Source organism: Stegodyphus dumicola, chromosome X2 (assembly GCF_044657685.1).
Source record: "Stegodyphus dumicola isolate Sdum_Otavi_A_Nest chromosome X2, ASM4465768v1".
In the NCBI taxonomy this organism is placed as follows: domain Eukaryota; kingdom Metazoa; phylum Arthropoda; class Arachnida; order Araneae; family Eresidae; genus Stegodyphus; species Stegodyphus dumicola.
This window is the reverse complement of record NC_140781.1, coordinates 156748424-156762268: the sequence shown is the minus strand read 5'-3', so window position 1 is coordinate 156762268 and position 13845 is coordinate 156748424. Positions and strand designations below refer to the sequence as shown.

General features: G+C 33.7%; 1 protein-coding gene across 1 annotated transcript in view; it reads right to left on the bottom strand.

Annotated features, from left to right (window-relative positions):
- LOC118188807 (A disintegrin and metalloproteinase with thrombospondin motifs adt-1-like) overlaps positions 1-13845 on the bottom strand; it is a 63898-nt gene that overhangs the window by 11447 nt on the left and 38606 nt on the right. Inside the window, exon 11 of the mRNA XM_035359314.2 lies at positions 3104-3269. Coding sequence (XP_035215205.1) covers positions 3104-3269 — 166 coding nt within the window. The remainder of the gene's footprint in view (positions 1-3103; positions 3270-13845) is intronic.

Sequence of the window (13845 nt, the reverse complement as noted above, 5' to 3'; positions counted from 1 at the left end):
ACGCTTATTATAATATTATTGTTTAGATTAGAGCTAAGCCATGATATTTTAAATTTTTTAGGGGGAGGATGATCTCAAATTTGAGATAAACAAGGCTTAATTTTCCAGATATAAAGCTCGAATGCCAAAACTGTCCGCTTCACCACTGCCTTCCAAGAGTAAGTGGCAATTAATTCGGTATAATATAAAACGTTAAGCTTTAATTCACTCTAAATTTTGCAAGAAGGTTGACGCTACGAGTTAGTTCACGAGTGCAGTAATAAAACTAATAACATATGTTTTATTTCTTCAGGTGAAAGTCAGTACATTTGGAAAACGTTTTGTATATTTTACAAGCAACACAAACCTTAACAGGAAAAGCATTACACCGACACGATTAAATGTGTAGCGTTGATTAATGTTATTGGGTTGGCTGAATGTTTCTTATTTTCTTCAGACCCTTACATAGTGACTGCCCACAACTAGAGCAAATGTTTACTTTTCATGTAAATCTCCTCTGTCTTTAGCACCAGAAGGACTCACATAAGGGATCCATTTGGCATGCTCTTCTCTGATATTTAGGTTCCGACATACATTACCGAAAGTTATCCAGTTTCTTATTCTTTGAGAGTCGATTATTCATAGAGTTGGTTCTGCTGTGTGTTTATTTAGTTAGTTAAGCTATGAGCAAAATATGCTGTAGCTTTAGAATAACCTGAAACAGGCCGCTGCTGTTCTGCTTATTTTGAATCGTTTTCATATAGCAGAAATGACAGAATGATCCAGAGAAATGGAATCGGGGACTTCTTTAATGAACTGTCATGTCAAGTCTCTCGACAGTGCACTAGCCATGAGAATTTTCCAAACATAGTCATCTTATTGTAACAAAACTAACGTAATCCAAAATCAAAAACAATTAGAAATTTTCTTTGAGGACTGAAACATTTCGGCGCAGACAATTCATTTAACACGAAGCCTAAGCTTTATATTTTCCGAGAAAGAAATCGTGTTTTAGTTATTTCGTTTTGACTTGCATATGTTTGACTGTTCAATGACGAAAGAAAGTTTTGCAATAATATCCACGGATGCTTCTACTGCTTGTGAATATGCACCAAATACTTATTATCTTATGATAGACTTATTTTACAAAATGTTATGAAAATTGTATTATTTTTCTAGAAGCGGTTTAGTTTTTTATTCACGTTGCTTCCTCTGTTTTATTTACTATGAATTTTCGAGTGTTCTTATACTGTATATATGTTTTTTAATTAGGCTCAATATTATTTTCGTTAAAGCTTATATTTTATCACTGTTAAGAAAATGAATTATTTGCATTCCATTGAGTAGAATGAAAATTAATTTTAAATTAATTTCGTATATCGTTTAAAAGTGAATGCATTTTGGAGAGTAGAAGGCTGGCTTTTTAACTGGTTTAAGCAAAATAGACAAGAACTATTTGACTACGAAGATTAGAAGGAACAAAAATGAAATATTTACTTCGATCAGCCAAAGCAGTATGACCACTCATATTTTGGAAGAATCAGCTTATCAAAATGACGTAGGTGGCTTATGATAAGGTAGAACTACTATTTAGCGGATATAGAGAATTAGAGATTATAGGGGTATATTTTTCTTGTTGTTGACTACATATGCAGGTTAATGTGTGAAGCTTGCTGGTTTAAAACACTTTGATGTAAGTCACATTGTGATGACCCGAAGACTAATCTTCGAAACGGCTCTCCTCGTCGGATGTTCGTCAACTGCTTTTATTAGTACCTATGAAAAGTGAAATACTGACAGTGAATCCGGTCTAGACACCAATGCGTTGGACATCCACTCTTGATCAACTAATTCAGACATTCCAAGCTGTCCTACGGCCCACCAACGGCCGAGCGGTAAAGTCGCTGAACACTGGTAGTTCGGTCCGAGGTTCGAATCCCGCGAACGGGCTGGCTGCATGGGCGTTTTCGTGGTTTTCCCCATGTGTAACGTGTATACGAGCCAGTTTCCCTTAGAAAGTCCTCCACGAAGGCATCCCTCCTCTTAGGCAGATAGCCCTCGAGGCTTTGCCATACTCACACACACACACACACACACAAGCTATCCTACGCGGTGAAGGCAAATGAACGGCTGCTGGTGACTCAACTGGCAGCTGAATGAAAAATGCAGGACCAAGTGTATCTGATTACACAGTTCATCGAACTCTGTTGGATGTGGGACTCCACAACAAGCATCTCTCGCATTAGCTTTTGTTAACCCAGCATTATCGATGTTTACGACTACAGTGGGCTCATTAACATCATGATTGTACTACGTGATAATAGAAAAGAGTTGCTTCGTAGGATTAGTCACGATTTTGTTTACATCTCATCGATGAGCGTATTAGCGTACCACATTTTCTGGTGAATAGTTACACATGAACCGCGGAGCGTAAATATTAATGGAGGCATATTTTGGGAGACAGTCTCGTGAGAGTATTTGGGATTGGTGATTGTTGTAGGGTGCACATTGACCAGCTAAGGATTTGAGCATCAATGCTGACTGAGCACTTTTAGTCGGACAACACTTGTCATAAGGCCGAAATTATACCACAGTGGTCTTAGAAACATGCTGATGAGCTCCAATTGATGCCCTGCCCTCTTAACTCGCTGGATATTAATGCTCTTGAGCACATCTAGGATGCCAGGGAAAGCAAACTCAGAGCTCACAAACCACTTCTCCCTTATCCTAAAAAATTGTTTGACCATTGCATGCAAAATTTGTAGAATCTTCTTCCGAACATCTAAGTACATTATGTTACGTCCGGTTTCAACTGTTTTGCGGGCCAAAGGTGAAGAAATATGGTATTAGGAGGGTGGTGATAGTGTTTTGGTTGATTAGCGTAAGTTTGTTCCAAAGAAAAGTGAAAGATGTGTTTTCTTTTTTTTCCGATTAAAAGTAATCTCTATTCTTTATAACCGTTCCAAGCAATATACGTAGTTATTACTATAACCTAATCCGACTAATTAAACTGTTATACAAATTAAAAAAATTTCATTGAAATATTAAAAAATATATAGGTTCATTTCAAAACAAAACGGTGTTTCTCGTAATGTGAGGGAGAATATCATTTTGAGACACTCACATTAAATGGCTCCTTGTTGTTGCTGTGAGGGCTATAACCAGATCCCAGAGCTAGAATACATTGATCAGATAATGAATATCTACTTCCTGGCAAACTCTGAGACTGTAAATCGAAACTCCTGTTAGGTGGGGAAGCGTCGTCTTCTAAACACCATCCATAACCATTCCTAAAATATATACCACAAAAATGTTATGTTTCTTATATATATATATACAGAAAGCGTTCCAAAAATAACAAAAGAAGTAAAAATTGAATAATTTGAAATGTATAGATACTAACACTATGCAGTTTTCACAGAAATGCACAGAAAGACGTGAAACTTCCTTTTAATAATGAAAGTATTTTTGCAGTAATAGATATATTTTTACCGACATGAGGCACTTGAGTTGTGTCAGAAGTTCGTAGAGCTGCATATTATAGTTTGTAGGGCTGTTAGGATTACAGGTATTCAGTGTGAGGACCTTCACTCATGAAAATGACCTTCAGACATGGCACGACACTTTGAACAACATCGAAGAGGGTTCAGCTGTAATTCCGGTAACATAACATAACAGTAACATAACGGCAAATAACTTCTTTCAATATGGCGAATATCATTGGTCGACCTCTATGCAACCTCGACTCCAAGTACTTCACAATCAAAAGTCCCAAGGTATAAAGTCTGATGACCCTGATAAGAGTGAATTAGGTCGTGTCATCGCCGGATATCGATCACAGCAGATGCTGGGTAGAATCTTCGCGGAGACACCCCTTCCTGCATATTACGCTATAAAGCATTTACCTTTTTGCATTTTTTAAAAGCGCTATATAACCCTTGACCGCGACAGCAACTGTGTTAAAGGTACTTCGACTAAGGAAGACTTTCAGTTTCAAAACAAACTAATTAATTAGAATTCTAATATCTCCAAAAAATACTACTATCACTATTATTAATGAAACAATAATAATAAAAAATATTTGTAATAACAGCAATCATTTTACAAAAGAGTAATACAATTAAGTATGATACTAAATGACAACAAAGTTCTACATAATTTCATAAAAAAATGCTAGCTAGTTTTCAATCTAAAAATTATTTTCACCACCAAATTGCTATTTTCAATGACAGGGTATACCTAAATTATTATGGCGGTATAGTTTGGATCAGGCATTCTATCAAAATTTGGCCATTGGTTTCAATTTAGATTAAACTGTCTAATAGTCTCTTACCTCTTTTTTAACAAAATGGGTCTACTTCAGCTTCCTTCTCTTTTGGGTTACCTATAATTTATAACATTTTTTCTAATTTCCTGTTTTGAATTCTCTAAGTTTGCTCATAACTTTGTTCATAGTTTGCTAGACACAGCCCTCATTACATCACAATTTAAAAAAGTTTTTAAATTTATTTATTCATTCCTCAGAATTTAACCTTTTTTTATTTTTCAAAACTTATCACTCTCAATGCATTAAAATTTAAAAATATTTAAAAATTATTTTACTATTAAATATTACAACTTATTCCATTCGTTGAACTAAACACTGAAACTTTCTCCATTCGTTGAAATGAAGCGAATTTATACTTTACTCGAACTCAAATTAGCGGTCTTCTCAGGTTTCATAATTTAGAGTTCGATGTTTTTACCTTTTTCAAATTTTAATTTTTACTACTAGATATTTTATGCTATAAAAGGTGTTTTTTTCAAAGTATTTTTATTGAGTAAAATTCGTAATTTATCTAAATTCCTTACTTAACTCATTTTAGGCTTTGCTACTTTACAGGAGACTGTTTTTTTCATTTCAAAACTTTTATTGCTCTAATGTTTCAGATTTTAAGAACTAACTCATCTATTTTTCACTTTTTAAATTTTTATTTACAATTTTTAGACCAAACTTTCATTTATTTCATTAATTTTTTCATATGTTGGATTACTTTTGTTTACATATTTTTGGATTTGGTCCACTCAGATTGAAAATTATGATTAGATTTTTTAAGCTTATTTCTTGTTTATGATTTATACCATTATTTTTTTAATTCAGCTGTATATTTTCAAAAGTCGCATATATTTTTGTTAATTCAAGTACTGGATTCAAAAATTTGCACATGGTTTTGTTATTCTCAAGTACTGGATTTATTATTTTTGCAAGTTTTGCTTTTGGACTCAATATACTCAAAATATTTTTTTAATTAATTTTTTATTATTTCGCAATTTTATTGAATCTCTCTATGTTTTTGTAATTTTCCAGTTTTTTGCACTGTTTACTTTGGCCTTTCTGAGATTATTTTTAAAATTTTAAACTTTAATTTATGTATTTGTTGGTACAGAAAAAGGCTATTTTATTTTCTGCTTTCGTTGAGCCATCCCCTGATCGATGCAGGGAAAGATGTAAATTTCATATTTCATTATTTTTGGTTTTGGCATATTTTGCCTCTCTATTTCTTGCAATTTGCCACTGTGGTTTTGGTTTTTGCATATGGTTTATTCCAAATTGAATATGGAATGAATTTTAAACTTATTTTTATTTTACTTTGCATTATATATATATATATAAATTGAAATATTATTCTTCATGATGATTTAACTCCAGTCCCCGTTAAAACATTATTAAAATTTTGCTTTCAAATTATTTCAAAACATCTTTCAAAATATAACTTACCAGTATGGATGCACACTTTTAAAATAATTTTACTTTAATTAAACTTAGGAGATAATATAATCAATTAATCAATACTGTTTAGGAAATAAATTATTATTAACTAACTTTGCAGCAATTGCGCAAGTAATAATAACTTGTATTCACACTAAATGGATTTAAGATCATACAACATTATATATATATATATAAGAAATTTTTTTAAAAACCATTTATTAAAAAGATTATCCTATCCTAGGAAAATTTGTTTAGGGTATTTTCTCATGTTAATTGGTAGTGAAATTATATGTATATGTAATAATAAAATTCCATAGTCAAGAATACACTTAAAATTCTAACTGTATGTTCTTTTCATTTTTAATGGCGACGGGCTCTTATTTGAAAGTACGTGGAATTAAATCCGCAGCCCGGTAGTCAAGTTGTTTTTCCCGCTTTTACTACACGTACAGTTATAGAATGTTCTGGAAATATTTAAAGCGAACTGGATTGGCTGACGAGGCTGACGTCATTTCTTGGAAGCTCCGCCTTTCCAGAGGCTATAAAAGGACTCGCAAAGGAATATCAGGGGCTTTTTCTTAAATCTCACGATGCAGTAAACCTCATACAAAAAGTTATTAGTAATTCTTTTTATTTACTCTGGATATCTGATTTTGTAACTGCTATTTCTCCTGAATAATAATAAATGGATCCTGTTTTTTAAACTTATCGTCTGATAATTGAAGCTACGACTAAAGCTGGTACATCATATATATATATATATATATATATATATAAGACAAAGTAAGAAATTTAGAAATAATATTTCACAAAGACCAAAAGTTTAAATTATGGATTATCTGTTTAAATGTAAACATTTTGATTAAAAAAATTTTTCACTGAAGTATTTTGTTTCGTTTTCGAAGTATATTTGTACTTTCGTTTTCAATTCTTTTAATAAAATAGAGTTATCTTTATTTAAGGTTATTCTAATTATTCTAATTACAATTTACTTTGTTTTTTCCTTGCTTTGGGGAAGAGCCGCAAGGATTTTTGTAGAAAAGAGATTTCAATTTATTTCAATGTTCCCCCCTCCCCCCGACAAAGTGGTATTGAAGTTAATTGAATTCCTCTTCTGTTTTTGTTCGTTTTTCTTTAAATGTCATTAATGTTTTTGAAATGGGGTTTTGGTTGTTTGAAAAGGTTTGGTTTTTAACATTTTTAAAATTCTTTTTTGCGTTTATATGATTATTTGAAATTTATTAATTATGAATTTCAATTTTTGTTCTTTGTGAAATATTAGTTCTAAATTTCTTAGTTTATATCTTTAATGATAATTTTTCACCAGTTTAATGCACGAAAATACTAGGCATGTTTACATTTTGTTTTCAAAAGTATTGTTTTGTAATTTTATATATATATATGTATGTTAGGTTTAGTAAGTTATTTCTTTATTTGTTTTCAATACTCTGTTCTTTTTACTCTGTTAGGCATCATAATTGACATAACTGTAGACCGAAAAGTTTAAATAATTTCAATTATTATCGACAGTTTTGCTTAAAATAGCAGCTGATGAATTCTTAAATTGTGATTCTCAAATTACAAGAAATGATATATAAATTTAGTGGATGTCTGGCGTATTATAATAATTAAATTTCGCAAACTGAATTCTCTAAATTAAACAAGATCTTGAAATTTCTGTTTTATGGAAAATCTAATTTGCTGATGAATAAGTATAAAAAATATTCATGATGAAAAGTTTTCCTTAAAAGAAGCAGACAAAAAGGCGTCAGAAAGCATTTATATTTTCAAAACTGATGGGTAATTATCTTAACATTTTATAATGCAGAAATTTACGTTAGTTTTTTCGAGAATCAGTGGGAATGTAGCTACTTTTTAACAACAAGGGGGAAAATAATAATATCTGAATCTGTTGCTTCAGAGAAACAACAACCTAGAACAACTGTAATAAACTTCAATGGACGTTTCTTGTTTCTCATTTCTACCAAAGCACTGAAATGTTTCTTGATGCTTAGCAATGTACAGCAATACAAGGCAGTTTCATGATTTTTGACGTACATTGAAATTATTCCTCAGTTTCATCACAAAAGTTTTCATGAAGGTATATCTTCCCCTGTGTAGGCAGGGATGTGGTACACTGGTGCTAATTTATTTTCTATAAGTCTTTCAATTATATTTTATGTAACTTCTCAATAGTGTAACTGAAAGATCTTTGCAACATTTCCCATGTTTAATAACTTTGATCTCTACACTGCGTTTGAGAGTTAACAATAAGTGTGAAATTTTTTACCATTACAGTACATCTTTGAAGTATACAAGAAGGGGAGAAGGTTAGAGGCAGCAGCATCCTGCACAGTTCCGAATTCACACATTCAGTTTTGATTCCCTAAGAATTTAATAATTAATAGCTTAGCTGTTGTAGCTGTTGATTAGAAGCCTTACCAATAACATTAATGGCAGACCAACATGTATTTTGTGTGTTTATATGCACTATATGCTGCATTCTTGCAATAAAGTAGTTTAAAAGAATAAAATTTCTTCTGAAAAAGACAAAATGCATCTATGGTACAGTACCATACCATCTACCTTAATATTGCCCTAACAAAATAATGTGTTATATTCCGTTGTAAGAATTATTAACTCCAAAAAATGCAAAGCTTGTAACAAAAGGAATGCTTAAAATTCTACAGGATATACAAAACCCTTCAATTTTGTCTTCTGATGACATGACTTATGTCTGATTTTTGAGACCGCCTCGTATGCGAATAGCTATGTTTTTTAAGGTGTGCTTTACCATTCAAAGTTTGCGGAAATATACTAAGCACGAAGATTATAGAAGATTATGCTTTAGTGCAATAGCAAATTTTAATTATCTGACAAATTATTCAGTTAAATGTGGTCAGTGTCAAACGGTGCGATTTTAAGTAGACATTCGCAACACCCAAGCTTACTCCATACGTATAACAAAAGACAGCAGTGGAATTCTTTTATAAGCACAACATGTACTACAGTTAAATTTTTTCTTTAACTTTCTGTTTGTTTACATTTAATTCGCTGTCAGTTGTGCCACGTAAGTCTGGAATTTTTTTAATTAACCTGTTGGCGGAATTTCACGTTTTAGTAGAATTTTACCTAAACTTATGTTTATGTTACGATAAAAAATGATAAACTATATTAGCTTCTGCATATTTTTTACGTATTCATGGTACATCAAGCTTTTAGAATAATTTTTATTATTTTAGATCACAGATTTTTTGTGCCAGTGTTTTTTTTCCAAATTTTTTTGTACCTTCAAAACATTTTTTTAATACATTTATACAAAGGGGAAAAACACGCAGCTGAAGGACCAATTAATAATAATGCCAATGACAGTATGGTGGATATATGCTCCATATTATTATTTTATATGGTGGACAGTTGCTTATTGTTCTTAAAATCGTTCAAAATGTAATTTGTATCGAAAAGTCATTGCATCGAATCGGTTATAAACACAGTTTTTGTGTTCTTTCCTGAAATACGTTCTTCTCTTTCAAAGCATGAAACTACTTTATGTGTAGGTATTATTAGCTCACGTAATAGACTGATATCACTCTATAAAGAACTCTGATAAATCTAGCTTCATAAAGGTCGCATATTTTCTTCGTTTGACGGAAGATGGAGGACTGTTCACTTACTCACTCGCGTAACGTAATTTCAGAGGATAGTATTCTATTTGTTAGACGCACACGTTTTAAAGTATCAGTTCTGAGAAATCATTTGGCAATGTTTCAATGTTTGTTCAATGCCTATTCAATGTTTGTTTTCAAATTTGTTATCATAAATTGTATGAATAAATACAAATCAGTGCTACAGAAATGACATTTTTTCCCTCTGCCTTCTTGTTTGTAGATATAGGTTTTATATGCGCTCTATGGTTAGTAATTCTTGTTATTAATACTTGTATTTGGTTGAATATTCTCTAGTGGAGATTGCTTCCTAATAGTGCCTCGTTGTAAAAGATCGAATCTATTTATGGGAGTTAGCTATTGTTTGAAAAGACAGGAAACCTTCGTAAAAGTGTTCCAGCGGACGCAAACCAGTTTCTAATATTTAAAAAACAACCTTCATAAATGTGCAGGCAGATTTATGCTGAGCACCACTATAAAAGTAATGTTTTAGTTTCTACTCCGATTACAAAGGAAATGAAAATTTGGCTTACATAGCAATGTCCCAGCATAAAGTTGCCCGTACATTTACGAGAATAGCTTTCTTCAAGTTAGAAACTTATCCGTAGAAGGATACGAACAATTTTATGCCGGGCATCTTAATGAATATTTCTGTCTTTTAGAGAGGATGAACTACATAAAGTTGTCGGCACTTTTATGACGTGGCATCATTACGTAGATGTTCCGCGCAGTGCTTCTTATTAGTGTAGTGCATAATGTGATTTCTGTTTCCCCCTGGCTGGATTTAAACTTTAAATTGAATTTCTTCAGGTAAATGGTACCACACAGTAGTCTAATTCAAGTTATCCTCTTGTATTTAGTTTTCGAATGTGAAAGTTTGAAAATTATCTTCTAATAGATTTGCTTTCACTTCTTGAAATACACTCCTGTCCATAAATTAAGGATAATTCGGAGTCACGCGGAAATCAAACTCTAAAATAAAAATATCACCTGTAAAATCACTACACACATCTTCAAGAATCATATGCAAATTTCAGGAAGTAACCAGATGACACCGATGGTACGTCACAATGACGAGAGTGTAAGAGAGTGATATATGAGGAATATAGGCATAGAAGTAAAATTGTTCGCAGGCGCTTTATAAGCATTTCAGTGCAATAACCAAATAGTTATGACACAAAGGACGTGGTAGAATTATCGGCCGTCTGGAATGTGGGCGTACCCCACTGGAAGTATCATACGAACTTGGAATTGCCCAGAGTGTCATCTCCAGGCTTTGGCAACGATTCCAAGAGGATGGTAATGTGAGTAGACGTTACAGAACAGGTCGCCCCAGAGTTACAACGCCGAATGAAGACCGGTATTTGGCAGTTACTGCCAAAAGAAACAGGCGGAGCACAGACTCAGACCTGTCTCGTCAGCTCTCTTCAGCCACTCGTACAACAATTTCAAGGCAGACCGTGTACAGACGCTTAGGGCAGATTGGTCTATATGCTCGTAGACCTGTCAGATGCGTTCCACTTACTGCAACTCACTGTCGCCTGCGTTTAGCCTGGAGTAGAGAGCATGCATTGTGGACACCGCAACAGTGGGCTTGTGGGATGTTTTCCGACGAGTCCAGGTTTAGCTTGCAGTCTGATTCTCGCCGGACTTTCATATGGAGAGCTCCAGGTACTCGTTACCACCAAGACAACATCAATGAACGACACCGTTACGGTGGTGCAGGAGTGCTTGTTTGGGGTGGAATTATTCTGGGTTCCAGAACTGACCTGCATGTTCAAATTGGAACCATGACAAGCCAAATCTATCGGGACGTCATTCTGGAACAACATGTACGTTTGTTTCGGGGTGCCATGGGCGCACAATTTGTGTTTCTGGATTACAACGCCCGTCCTCACCGTGCAAACATCGTAAGCGAATGCCTTCAATCGGAGGATATCACCGGTATGGACAGGCCAGCATTCTCACCGGACTTAAATCCAGTAGAGCACGTGTGGGATATGCTCGGCCGACGAGTTGCAGCCCGTCAACCTCCTCCTACATGTCTACCGGAACTTCGGAGAGCATTGCTTTTTGAGTGGTATAATATCCCCCAAGATCAGATCGATAATTTGATACTCAGCATGCCTAGGCGTTGTACGGACTGTATTGCATCGTCTGGGAGACATACAATGTATTAACAATCATACCAACCATGTAATATTGGTTTTTTTAAATAGTTTTTTTTTTTTTTTTTTTTTGTAATTTGCTCCAGGGAGAAAAAATCGCTATTTTTTTTAATAATATCAAACTTATAGCATCTTTTTTTGCTCTTTACCTTTTGTTTAATAAATAAGCTTTACAAATAATTCAAATTTGTTTTGCTTCTAATCCTTCCTTTGCCTGATTTTGCATTATCCTTAATTTCTGGACATGAGTGTATATCGGTACAAAGCTTACTGATTCATATTTTTTTATAGTATCTAAAGATTCAACCTTTTATAAAATAAATTGAATAATATAAATAACTTTTATATGCTCCTAAAATTTACATACCTTTCAGATGTTAAATTTTTCCTCACCCTTAATTAAGAGAAATTAAGATATAAATAGCTGAACTTTCCGATGTTTGATTATTAATGCTGCTAATTAAGCAGTTTTCGCCGAAGTTAGAGTCAGGCTTAAGTTTACTTAGTCACTTAAGTTTGAATGAACTTAAGAGTTCAGAGCTGGAAAGTGTTGAAAAGATGGAAACTAGATATCGCTATTTTGCAGCGAAGTGAAGGTAAACGGAAAACGTTTTGGGTTCACGGTGTGAAATGGTAGGCGAGCGTTATGCAATGAAGATAGCGTAATGGGAACCTCGCTACGGTTAATTATTGAACATAATGTTTGTGAAGATTGGTTCATCTTATAATAGGACAATGTGAATATTGAATATATAAAATGATATAATAAATTCAAATAGGTAAAGAATCAACTGATGTTTTATTCAATACGACGCATATTGTTATCAACACAAACTCAGCATTTTGATAGCTTATGAAAAAGCTGTTTTTCTAAATTTAGAGATGAGAGAGTTGCTTCCGACAAAAAATATTGATTTAATCCCGTATTTATTATTTGTTGAAACTTATGATCTTTTTTCTTATTCTTATTATTTACATTTTAACAACATCGATAAGTGAAATTTTGCTTACCTTTCCTTAATAAATATCCACAGGAACGCTTGGAATTACTTTTCATTTTTATCGCACAGATGCTTTATTTACAGCTATGTACAAGAATTGTATGCTTACATTAGAACATTCATCATGTTTTTCTGGTTGCCACTACATCTATCTCAAAAATCCGCAATGCAGTAAGAAAAATATAACAAGCTAAAAGTAAAAAACGCTGCGCCCTCTCGTGGCCAGCTACATAAACTGTAACATCCTCCCCCTCGATGAACTCTTGGTTCATAAAAGGATTGGATTCTGAAGTTGTCTTAAACACTAAATGTTTTTAATGTTCTACAAGTTTAAATGTTCGTAGATGCAGTGTTCGCAATTTAAGTTCATTGTATTCAGTTCAAAAAGTTCAAGTAATTTCTGATGGGTACAATAACTGCACAGGACGACGAAGATGAGTTCCATTAGCTAAACGGAAAGTGCAAGCCCTTATTTTCCCATCTCGTCCTGGATGACACTCCTGTACAACTCCCATCTTCCTGAATAATCTTGGTAATTTTTCTTCATGTACTAGAACTACAGAGCCTTTCAAAAGATCTGTTACGGCATTACCTCTCTGAATTTGTTTTACGTTTCTAATTTCAAGTAAGTATTCTCTTTTCCATCTTTTCCAAAACTCTTCTAATAACCTTAGCCGGTATTTATATCGCCTTGTTAAATTTTCTTTAGTTGAATCAGGTTCAAGAATTTTGCCAGATGGTAAGGATGTCAGTCTTCGTCCAACTAGAAAATGAGCTGGCGTCAGCGGTTCTGGTTCTCCAACTTCACTATAAACATACGTCAGTGGACGCGAATTCAATATCACCTCAATTTAAATTAAAACTGTTTCCAGCTCTTCAAATTTAAGTGAAGCCTTCATGAGTATTTTCTTCAAACATGACTTGATAGATCTAATAAGCCTTTCCCAGAAACCGCCCCACCAAGCCGCCTTCTCGACATTGAATTTCCACTCAATACCTTTATTACCAAAATAATTTTGAACTTCTGTGTCCTTGATGGTATTCCATAGTCTTTGTAAATCCTTGTCTGCTCTTTTGAAGGTTTTTGGTGTAGGTGTAGGTGTATTTAATTATGGCAAAGCACACGAGGGCTATCTGCCTAAGGGGAGGAATGCCTTTCGTGGAGGACTTTCTAAGGGAAACTGGCTCGTATACACGTTACACATGGGGAAAACCACGAAAACGCCCATGCAGCCAGCCCGTTCGCGGGATTCGAACCTCGGACCGAACTACCAGTGTTC